The sequence below is a fragment of the Lutra lutra genome, chromosome 7, assembly GCF_902655055.1.
Source record: "Lutra lutra chromosome 7, mLutLut1.2, whole genome shotgun sequence".
In the NCBI taxonomy this organism is placed as follows: Eukaryota; Metazoa; Chordata; class Mammalia; order Carnivora; family Mustelidae; genus Lutra; species Lutra lutra.
Genome location: NC_062284.1, coordinates 101,962,924 through 101,974,664, shown reverse-complemented (window position 1 = coordinate 101,974,664; position 11,741 = coordinate 101,962,924). Strand labels below are relative to the sequence as shown.

Here is an 11,741-nt window from a genome sequence, read left to right as displayed (position 1 = left end):
TCCCTCCATCCCTCTACAAGCCCAGTTAATGGCATTTGGAGGTGGTGGCAAACTGACCTGGGCTGAATTTTGGATCCCTGACCTACTAGCTCTGTGACCTTGAGAAACTTGTATGATTCCTCTAAATTTGATTCTCATCTATAGAACAAAGATTTTTATGACAGTTGTTGTGAGGACCAGACAGCAAATATGTAACAAATGGTAAGTATAAATTAGAGCAAAACGAATGGTCCTGGCCAGTTTCAGAGATCCCTTGTAATTCCATTTCCAATTTATTTACCTTAATGTTTCTTAAAAGTCAGCAAGGATGCTGGGGATTCATTCAAAATATATCTCCAGATCTTCAACAGACACTTAATTGACAAAGGACATTTGATAACTTGATGTGGTTCTTTAAACTTTTTTTTTTTTTAAGATTTTAATTTATTTATTTGACAGACAGAGATCACAAGTAGGCAGAGAGGCAGGCAGAGAGAGAGGAGGAAGCAGGCTCCCCGCGGAGCAGAGAGCCCTATATGGGGCTCGAGCCCAGGACCCTGTGATCACAACCGGAGGAGCCGAAGGCAGAGGCTTTAACCCACTGGGCCACCCAGGCACCCCAACTTGATGTGGTTCTTAATCAAGGACCTAGAAATAAGAACTACTACACCTATAGGATTAGAAATCTTTTCATTTGCAAAGACCTATTTGGAGTGTTCTGGGCATAGTAATACTATAATTACTATATTTAACAGCTTATAAAGCACACGCCAAGCATATTCCTTGCCTGTTTACTAATGTCTAGGTATCAGCCTTTTAATGGTATCCATCAGCCTTGAAAATAAAAGTGAAATAACTTTTGAAACTGTAGTTCTCAAGCTTTAGTGTGCTCAGAATCTTGAGGAAACCTTGTGAAATGCATAGATCTCAGGTAGGCAGGGCTGAGAAATCTGCATTTCTCAGTATCCAGCCTTGTTCTGAAGCTTTTGCTCCTCAGAACATACCTTAAGAAAGGCTGTCCTAAGGGTTTTCTGTCCAGCTACTCTTTCTTGAAGCTTCCCAGGAAAAACCCAAACAAACCCTTTCATTTACCAGTAGCAGTAGAAGAGCAATAGTTAACTCTTGAATTACAATAGATGTTTCCTCCTAATCTAAATGATTTAAGGGCACAGCTTCATTTGTTCCAGCTATATTATATTCTATAAAAAACCAGGATTCACAAGAAGCTTGAGGTAGGGACTGATTTCCCTCACCAGCTCTGATCGCTGGGCTGTGATGGATTTAGTTCTCTAAAGCAAGTAATTTCTTCTTTTTCCATGAGAGATTGGAAGCAAAAAGGAAAAGAGGAGTGAGTAAAAGGAGGTGATAATAGATGGTTTGTACAATGTGGGCTAGAAATAAAGCTGTCCAAAGAGAACTGAAGCTGAGTTCTTTCACCACACATCTAAAGATTCATATCGGGGTCTAAACAAGGTATGTCAGGTAGCTTAATTAGAAACTCCTGGACTATGAGTTTCACACACTCATGGGTGGGCCAAGGGCTACTTTATTATTTAGGCTTCAGCAAAATGAGATAATAGCAATTATCCAAAAGGATTTGGATTAAAAAAAAAAACCCACCTATTATCTTGTGCCTTAAAATAAAGCCCTGCTTTTAAACACAGCATATCACTGTTGTTTTTGAGTTTAAATATTAAGAAGAACATTTTGTTAATGATTAAAACAATACTGATTGTTTTAGGGGGCTCAGTGAACACTTAATCTGTCCTTATTCTAGGCAGTGTGTGGAAGGAGCACACTGCCTAATGCTCCAGGATGGACATTAGGTAACTACTTAATGGAATTTTAATTTGTTTCATTATTAGTAGTAATTGATGTAATTCTGGGGGTGCCTAGTTGGCGCAGTTGGTTAAGCTTCTGACTCTTGGTTTTGGCTCAGGTCGTGATCTCAGGGTCTGGAGATAGAAGCCAGCATAGGGCTCTGTGCTCAGTGCAGACCGTGTCTGCTTGAGACTCTCTCTCCCTCTCACTCTACAGCCCCCACCCCTCGCCGTGTGTGCTCTCTCTCTCTCATATAAATAAAATAAAATCTTTTTAAAAAGTTGACGTAATTCTGACTATGTTGGAAGCTGGAACTATCCTGTCAGTCATCCTTTCAGGGTGGTGGTATTGCCCTGCCCTGTTTAATCAGAGGTTTCTAGAAGAGGTGAGCTCAGGTGTGATTTAAAATGAAAGAAGATAGGTGTTTAATGAATTTCAATTAAAAAATGAAATCATTTTTAAATTGAAAAGGGGTATGGAAACTGTCTGTCCTAATCCATTCCTTCTGCTGCTGAGAAAACCAAGGCCCATAGGAATTAAAGAACATGCTCAAAGCCGTACAGTTTGTTTCTGTTGTTTGAGGCATTATTAAGCTAAAAGACCTCACAGGCCTAACCTGGAAAAGATGGCAGGATGCCTTGGCCCTGCTCTCATAGTTGTGTGCCCCCCCACCTCCATTTCATCTAATTCCAGACTTTGGTGATCTGTGTTCCACATAGGAGGTAGTTCCTGTTTTCTAAATATTGAAGGTGTGTTAATGTAAAAGTCTTTGTAGGTGAGGTACCTAGGACGGATACCTGTTTAAGTAAAGACCTACATGTTTTGCTGGGACAGTGAAGAGTAGTAGCTATCCCAGGGTAAGAAATCCGAACAGAAAAGGCACAGTCCTCCAGCACTCCCTGGTCTACCCTGAGCTCAGGGCTGTGACCCTCAGCCCCGCCCTGCAGTATTAGCTCAGAAGTCCAAAGCAGAGCCTGTGATTTACTTCAGGGCTCTGGGCAAGATCCTTTAACCAGGTTGTTCTTCCCCTTCTGTTTGTAAACCAGGGAGATGATGCTGATAGCTCCCGCACTGCTGCATCAGAGACACCGTGTGAAATTAACTCCTGTTTGGGAAGGTTTTAAGCACACATTCCACCTCCCTGCTAATATGATTATTAGCACTTTCGTGTAAGAAAGGGCCAACGCCTCACCCTTTTCTTCCTTTAAAAACAGAACAAAAGGGTGTCTTTTCTTGTCTCCCTGTGGCCAAAAAGGTTGCTGCTTTGGTGGTTGGTTACCTCCTGAGAAGGTCAGTTTGCTGAGTTTAAGTATTCCCAGGTGTGCCACAAATAAACAACAATAACAACAAAAATGACCTCTGTGGTGGTTCTTAAGAGGGGTTCTGAGTGATAATAAGCAGGCTTTTCTAACTGTAAAAACATGGCCCCAGCCTGTCTCCATGCCACCACTGTCCTCAAAAGTGTTAGGCCTGGGGTGGGAGGGGAAAACTCAACTGTTTGTTGGGGCCATATTTTTGAGGGTCATCGCCAAGGCTTTCCACAAGAAGCATTGAAAACAATGTTTTGGAAGGAAAGTCACCTTTCGATAGCCAAAGAAGTACCTCTTAGAGCACACAGTTCTGCGCACAGCCTGTTTCTCACTGTTTGGAAACCCTTTAACAGTTTATGGAAGGCCACTCTTTAAAGCAATCCAACAGCTCCTTTTTCCATAACCTGATTTTAGAGGTGTTTCATTATCTCTAATTACTTGGGGTAAATGGTGATTACTCAGTGTTTTAATCATCAGTTTGGGCAGCAGTTACTCTAAACTCGGGGAAGCCCAGACTCCCATGGGTATTTTTGGAAGGTACGGCGACTAGTCGGTGCATGCTTTCTAGTACCTCTGCACGTGGTCCCCAGGTGAGCCCCGGCCGCTTCCCCGAGCTGGAAGCAGCGTCGTCCCGGCCAGGGCAGCAGCTGCAGACTCAGGCGCAGCCAGGGCTTCCGGGACCCTGGCCTGCGAGGCGAGGCCCGGCGGCTGGATGGGAGGATGTGGGCGGGGCTCCCATCCCAGAACGGAGGCGAGCGAGGGCGGAGGGAAGAAAGGAGGGGCTGCCGGGGACGAGGAGGAGGAAGGAAAGAAAGAAAGAGCGAGGGAAAGAGGGGGGAAGGAGAAGATGCACGAGGGCAGAGGAGGAGGGAGGGAGGGAAGGAGAGCGGAGCCCTGCCCGGAAGCTAGGTGAGTGTGGCATCCGAGCGGAGGGACGGGAGCCTGAGACGCTGCTCCGGGCTGAGTATCTCGCCTCTCTCCCTGATGGGATTCCCATCCGCGCCGTCTCGAGCCTGCAGAACCCCAGTCCTCGGCCCTTGCCCAGGTTCACTGCAGCCGTTCAGAGGTCCCCAGGAGTTGCTGCTGGCGAGCCCGTTACTGCAGGGACCTATGGTGAGCAAGGCTACCTGGCGAGGGGTTCCGGGCAGAGGGGGCCGGGGAGCATCCGTGGGGGGAACAGCGGGGGTGCTCAGCCTCTGGCCCCACTCAAGGTGGCCTATTTTCCCCCAACGGTGGTGCTAGAGGTAGGGATGCTGGCGCTGAAGGAAGGACACCTCCGCAGCTGCTACTGCCTCTACCGAGGCCACTTTCTCCGTCCGGCGGCCCCGTGCGATTTTCACCTTTGGTAGGTTCCGGGCAGAAGAGGTGGGAAGAAGAGGAGCCTTTAGTTGGGGGTCGCTGGGAAAGACTGCGAGGTCTTGAGCGGAACGCGTTGCGGGGGCTCTGGTGTTCGCGACCCCCGGACGGGAAGGGCCGAGACAGAAAGGACTGTAGCTACGAAGTCCCGACAGTATGAGGGGGCCGAAGGACCGCGAGGTGGAGGAAGAACACCTAACCAGGGCTGGTTCTGCTGCCGGGAGCGCGGTCCTGCTACCTCCAGAGCCTACGCGCCGCCCTAGGGACTGCGGGCTGCGTCGAGGCGAGTGTCACCCGACCCGGTCCCCAGCCGGCGGGAGCCCCTGAGAGCACGCGAACTGAGGCTGCACGACGGGCCTTATCCACAAGCTGTTTTCTGGAACTTGCAGCATCCAAGGAGCCTCTCCCCTATCATTTCCTGGCGTAGGGTCTGTAGGGTCAATGGTCGGGATGCCTGGCGCTGCGGGCACGCGTCTTCCTGCGGTGTCGTGGCCCATAGGGAGTCGCTGGAGAGACGCCCTGCGCACCGAGGCTTATACTGGTCCTCCCAACCCAGAGCCAACCGTCAAAGGTCCGGGAATTCCCGGGTCCCTGCGGACCCTTCCCCGCCACAGCTGGGCCGAAGGCCTCAGCCGCTTCCTGCGCACCGCTTAGGTGGATGGACTGTGAGGAGCGCAGTTTGTGGACTGAAAGCTTTGTGAGACGTTAACCGCCCCCCCTCCCGCCCCAAAACATAGACTTGGTAAACCGAGGCCACCTCTGGGCAAACTTCGGCGTCGGCGTCGGGAGAAGTCTTTGGCGGGGAAGTAAAGGACAACGCCACGAGTTCGTCCCTGGCACCCTCTCCCCCCCAGAAAAAGTTCTGGAGACGGACGTCCTTTGGGGCTTTTATCTTTTTTAATCAAAGAAAAAATGGGGGAGGGGGTAATTGCGTGATTAGAGACGAATCCTACGAAATCCAAAATTGAAACACTACCCGGGGAGTCCGGCCCCCGGGTTATAGAGCTGCGCGCTCACGCCGCCGCCCGGGGAGATTCCTAGGGGCAGAGGATAGTCCGAGAGATCCTGGGCGCCCGCCCCTTCCACGGGCCCTTCGCCCCGCGGGGACTGGCTCTTCTCCGTCTGCTTTTCCCACTTCTACAGCGCTTCCCACCGGACACATCTAGGGTTCCAGTCGTCTGAAAACCAACCAACCAACCAACCCCTCTTTGCTCTCCCAGCCCCTTCGCAGTCAGTCCCAGCGGTGGCGCGGGAGCGGGAAAACCGTAGATCGGCTCACGGAGCGGCGCGGCTGTCGCGCGGCGCCGACGGTCGCGCAGGGGCGCCCTCGGCCTCCACTCCCCGGCCGGCGGTGTGGGGCGGCGCTGGGCAGCCGGGGATTCGAGGGAGAGCTAAGCGCTTGATTCTTTACTCTTCCTCAAACGCTTCCCGCGCGTGCCCCCAAGAAGAAAACCAAATTTGTGAGGGAGAGAGGCGGGCAACCTGAGCCCTGGATCTCTGAAGAGACCCGAGGCTGGAACTTGAAAGAGCCTCGGAAGGGAGGGCGGGTGCAGTGGCCTTGGGAGCAGGAGTCTGGGGTTCGGGACCCCGCGGCGGGCTGGGGCCGAGGCAGAGTCGCGCGGGTTAGGTTTTTGTGAAGGCCCGCGTGCAGAACGACCCATGCACGCAGCATCTTCCCTTAGAGTCAGGACATCCCGGTAATTCCTTGAGCTGTGGGTTGGTTGAGATTCTTGAAGAAATATTTGCTGCGACTCTGCAGCTGGTGCAAAGGAGGAAGGGGGTGGGGGGAGGAAGTGGCGGGGTGGGGGGGGGGAGGAGTGGTGGTTTCAAAAATAAGACAATCTGGAGAAAGAGAACGAGAGACGCAGACACAGAGGTCGAGCGCAGGCCGAAAGCTGTTCACGGTTTTCTCGACTCCTGGGAACGCGGTGGGATTTCCTTTCTGCGCCGGGTCGGGAGCTGTAAAACCTCAGCGACATTAAGACCCGAAACTTGTGATGCGCCCTTTCCGCAGCGACGTCTCCTTTTGAGTCCGCCCCTCCGCCTTGAATGGCTCGAGGACCGCTTTCTTTGGGGATTTGCTTTGCTCGGAGTGGACCCCGAGGCTGACGCGGTGCGGAGATTCTCTCCGAAATGGAGCGGCCGCTCCCTCCCCACTTTCCCACACGGATCTCCGCCTAACACCTCCCCCTCCCGCCGGGTGCGTGACAGGGGCGGCTGCTTTCGGCTGGGAGCTCGAGCGCCAGCCCGGCTAGTCCGAGCCCTCGCAGGAGTTCGCCAGGAGGTGACTGGCTGTCGCTGAGAGCAGTATTTGGCCTCGCCGAGACCCCGGGGAGGAAGTGGCGGGGAGCGCGCGCGCGCGTATTTGTCCCTCAGCGCTTTCCTTTTTAAGTGCCCCTGGGTTGGTGAGGCTTTGAGCTGCTGAGACGCCGCCGCCCCCGCTCCCGGCCCCATTTGAGCCGTGTTCGCGCTGGAGGCGCAGCCCCCTCGGTGCGCCCCAGATCCTCGGTTTCAGGCCGCTGGCGCGAGGGCCCGAGCCGCTGCACCCAACGTCGCAGGTAGAAGCGAGGACCGCGGCCTCCGCGAACCGCACCCGGGGACGCGCAGGGGGCTGCGCCGAGTACGGCGCGGAGCTCCTCCTGGACGGCTGGCGGCTCCGGCGGCCCGCGGCTCCGGCGGCCCGCGCGGGGGTTGGCCTCTCCTGGAGGGGGCGGGGCCGCGGGAGAAGGACGCGCGCGCCCTTTCGCCGCCCGCCGCGGGAAGGGCGGGCTCCTCCGTGCGCGGGGCGGGGCCTCTGCGTTCACGTGACTCAGAGGGGCTGGAAGAAAAACAGAGCCTGTCTGCGCCAGAGTCTCATTATATTCAAATATTCATTTTAGGAGCCATTCCGTAGTGCCATCCAGAGCAACGCGCTGCCGCAGCTCCTCTGAGCCTTTCCAGCAAGTTTGTTCAAGATTGGCTGTCAAGAATCATGGACTGTTATTATATGCCTTGTTTTCTGTCAGTGAGTAGACACCTCTTCCTTCCCCCCCCTTCCTGGGATTTCACTCTGCCCTCCCCACCCCTGCTCGCCTCGGGTCGCTCCCGTCGGATCTTTTTTTTTTTTTTTCCAGAGTTCACACTCCGCTTTCTGGCAGCGCTGTCGCTTTCTTCTTGGCCGGGCAGCCGCTGGGCTCTGAGCGTACCGGTTTTGTTTAAAGCTCTGCTTGTTCCCACTCGCACTCTCAGATGGTGTGCGTTGCAAGAAAGGGGAGCAGGAGGGGGCTAAAGAGATGAAAGGTCCGCAGCCCGGGGTTGTCCTTTCTGGGCGAACACACACACACACACACACACACACACTTAACTGGGGAGCGCCCAGCGCCCCCGTGCTTGTTCCCAGCTGCTTGTCAAAACTCACAGAGGTCTCTCTCGGAACCATCCCCACTCCCCCACCCCCTGCTTTCCTGGGAGTGAGTGAGCGGGCGCGATCAGATGCTTTTTGCTGGGCATTTCAAACTCATCAGCCACAGTAAAATAAACCGTCAAGCCACTCACTCGGTCAGCTCCCAGACCACGTTCTGGTCTCAGCCTCTGGACCCCGCCGCCCTGAGTCTTCGCCCACCCTCCTGCTCCGAACCAGCTGGAAGTTGTGGAAGTTGGGCTCCGAGGGCGGAGGAAGAAGGGGGGTGGAGGAAAAGGGAGAGAGGCTGAAGGTCTGAAGTGGAGAGCGATGGCATTTTAGTTCTCCCTCCCCCACCCTTTTTTACCCCCTCAATGTTAACTGTTTATCCTTGAAGAAACCAAGCTGAGATCATGGCTCAGATAGCAGTTGGGACAAAAAAAGATTAACAGGATGGAGGCTATCTGATTTGGGGTTATTTGACTGTAAACAAGTTAGACCAAGTAATTACAGGGCAATTCCTACTTTCAGGCCGTGCATGGCTGCAGCTGGTGCTGGTGGGGGTGTGTGAGGGAGAAGACACAAACTTGATCTTTCTGACCTGTTTTACATCTTGACCCTCCATCACTAGCCTTATATGCATATGCAGAGACATCTCTGTTTCTCTCTCGTTATTGGTGTTTATTTATTCTTTAACCTTCCACCTCCTCCCCCTCCCCAGAGACACCATGATTCCTGGTAACCGAATGCTGATGGTCGTTTTATTATGCCAAGTCCTGCTAGGAGGCTCGAGCCATGCTAGTTTGATACCTGAGACGGGGAAGAAAAAAGTCGCCGAGATTCAGGGCCACGCGGGAGGACGCCGCTCAGGGCAGAGCCATGAGCTCCTTCGGGACTTCGAGGCTACACTTCTGCAGATGTTCGGGCTGCGCCGCCGCCCGCAGCCTAGCAAGAGCGCCGTCATCCCAGATTACATGCGGGATCTTTACCGGCTCCAGTCTGGGGAGGAGGAGGAGGAAGAGCAGATCCACAGCATCGGTCTGGAATACCCTGAGCGCCCCGCCAGTAGGGCCAACACCGTGAGGAGCTTCCACCACGAAGGTCAGTCCGTGCGGAGAGTCCCTGGCAGGGGAGGGCTAGTAGGGCTGGTTGGTGGGGCCGTGGAAGCCCTGGGGGAGAAGAGTTCAGGTTACATCAAAGCCCCAAATCCTGGACGCTGGAGAACAGAGCTGCTTACCTCCAAGAGCTGTGGCTGAATTTATTTTTTGGAGACAGAGGGGAAGGGTTCGGGGAAAGGGGAATGACACCACTCAGACGTGGGCTAGCCCCTGTGGTGTGTTTTTGCTATATCAAAGCCTTTTTTGCCAGGTTTTCTGCCCCTGTTTTTTTCAAAGCACCTACTGAATTTAATATTACAGCTGTGTGTTTGTCAGGTTTATTCAATAGGGGCCTTGTAATCCGATCTGAATGTTTCCTAGCGGATGTTTCTTTTCCAAAGTAAATCTGAGTTATTAATCCACCAGCATCATTACTGTGTTGGAATTTATTTTCCTCTCTGTAACATGATCAACAAGGCATGCTCTGTGTTTCCAAGATCGCTGGGGAAATGTTTAGTAACATACTCGAAAGTGGAAGAAGAGGGAGAGGGTACTTGTGTGCATGTTTCCTCCTGCCTCTGCTCTGTTGGCCCCCCTTTTTCTTTATAACCACTTGTAAAGAAAACTGTGTACACAAAGCAAAGAGAGCTTTAAAAGGGGAGTCTGATGGTGGTGGAGTAAGGAGTTGACACATGGAAATTATTAGACATATAAAGGAGGTTGGGAGATACTTTCTGTCTTTGGTGCTTGCTGAATGTTAGCTAAGTTTTGCTGGTTTGCTAGCTGCCCATTTATCTGTTCCTTCAGATTAAAAGATATGCTTATTTCCCCAAATGGGCTTTCACTATGTAAGCAGAATTCAGCACCCATCACTCAAAGCTTCTTGACCGAAGCTATTTCTTGACTTTTAGATTTCTCAAAAAAGTTAATGTGCTTTTATTTTTTTTTTTCCTTTTCCCTTTTTCTTTTTTCTCCTTGACTATGCCTAGAACATTTGGAGAACATCCCAGGGACCAGCGAAAACTCTGCTTTTCGTTTCCTCTTTAACCTCAGTAGCATCCCAGAGAATGAGGTGATCTCCTCTGCAGAGCTCCGACTCTTCCGGGAGCAGGTGAACCAGGGCCCTGATTGGGAGCAGGGCTTCCACCGAATAAACATTTATGAGGTTATGAAGCCCCCGGCAGAAGTGGCGCGTGGGCACCTCATCACACGACTACTGGACACGAGACTGGTCCACCACAATGTGACACGGTGGGAAACTTTTGATGTGAGCCCTGCAGTCCTTCGCTGGACCCGGGAGAAGCAGCCGAACTACGGGCTGGCCATTGAGGTGACTCACCTCCATCAGACACGGACCCACCAGGGCCAGCATGTCAGGATTAGCCGATCGTTACCTCAAGGGAGTGGGGATTGGGCCCAGCTCCGGCCCCTCCTGGTCACTTTTGGCCATGATGGCCGTGGACATGCCTTGACCCGACGCCAGAGGGCCAAGCGGAGCCCCAAGCATCATCCACAGCGGGCCCGGAAGAAGAATAAGAACTGCCGGCGCCACTCGCTCTATGTGGACTTCAGCGATGTGGGCTGGAACGACTGGATTGTGGCCCCACCAGGCTACCAGGCCTTCTACTGCCACGGGGACTGCCCCTTTCCACTGGCCGACCACCTCAACTCAACCAACCATGCCATTGTGCAGACCCTGGTCAACTCTGTCAACTCCAGTATCCCCAAAGCCTGTTGTGTTCCCACCGAACTGAGTGCCATCTCCATGCTGTACCTGGATGAGTATGACAAGGTGGTACTGAAAAATTATCAGGAGATGGTAGTAGAGGGATGTGGGTGTCGCTGAGATCAGGCAGTCCTTGGGGACACACACATTCCTGTCCACTCACCCACACACTACACAGACTGCTTCCTTATAGCTGGACTTCTATCTTTAAAAAAAAAAAAAAAAAGAAAGAAAAGAAAAAAAAACCTAAACATTCACCTTGACCTTATTTATGACTTTACGTGCAAATGTTTTGACCATATTGATCATATATTTTGACAAAATATATTTATAACTACATATTAAAAGAAAATAAAATGAGTCATTATTTTAAAGGTACACTGTTCCTTTTCTCTTTAATCCTTTTTCCTTCTGCCCCATCTCTTTTGAATGAGATTTTTTTTTTTTCCTGTTGAGGAGGGGTTGGAGGCAGGTTGGAAGTCAGAGGGTGGTAACTGGAGGTGGTTAAGTTGGAGGAACAGGAAGTAAACTGATGGTAGAGAGATGGTAATTGCCAGGATGAATTGTTTTCCATTTCTATTTAATGTTAACAAGGACGCAGTATCCTCTCCCATCTGGATGACACATGCCTTGGAGAAACAGTGGGATGAAAGGAGCAGGCCAGATTAAAGACTCAGTTTTGGGCTCCTTGTACATCTCCTGTTTTTGCTCACCTGTTAGAGGTGCGTCCCAGCTGAGTGTGATGGATAGTCTCATCCCTAGGGAATAACTCCCACAGCAGCTTTTAAGATACCCTAGGGTGTCTCCAGTCATGATAGGCACCAATGTACTAACTTGCACGTGAGTGTGCGTGTGTGTATGTGTGTGTGTGAGAACAGGATTTCAGGGTTGTGGTGAAGTGGGTTTTATTCAATAGAACAAATAATGTGCCTTACCTTCGAATAGTTTGGTGACCACACTTTAATATTCCACATGGTGGAATTCTCCAGTGCTTCTTGACTTTTTCCCCTTGTCTCCTAGTCCCCACATGAAAGCCTTCATGCAGTTCAAAATTCTAACAGTTTGGGCTGGAA

The 11,741-nt window shown here is 51.8% G+C and overlaps 1 protein-coding gene across 3 annotated transcripts; it reads left to right on the top strand.

Annotated features, from left to right (window-relative positions):
- Positions 1-3,924: 3,924 nt before the first annotated feature.
- On the top strand, positions 3,925-11,046 carry BMP4 (bone morphogenetic protein 4). Of its 3 annotated transcripts, none has more exons than XM_047738609.1 (4): positions 3,925-4,019; positions 7,346-7,470; positions 8,620-8,946; positions 9,932-11,046. In XM_047738609.1, exons 1-4 carry the CDS (start codon positions 3,958-3,960, stop codon positions 10,786-10,788), a joined length of 1,371 nt encoding a protein of 456 aa, XP_047594565.1. In that variant the 5' UTR covers positions 3,925-3,957; the 3' UTR covers positions 10,789-11,046. The 3 variants fall into 3 exon arrangements, with proteins under 3 accessions (XP_047594565.1, XP_047594566.1, XP_047594567.1); XM_047738610.1 differs by having other exon boundaries at positions 3,948-4,223; positions 8,567-8,946; XM_047738611.1 differs by lacking the exon at positions 3,925-4,019 and adding an exon at positions 6,564-6,666.
- Positions 11,047-11,741: the final 695 nt, after the last annotated feature.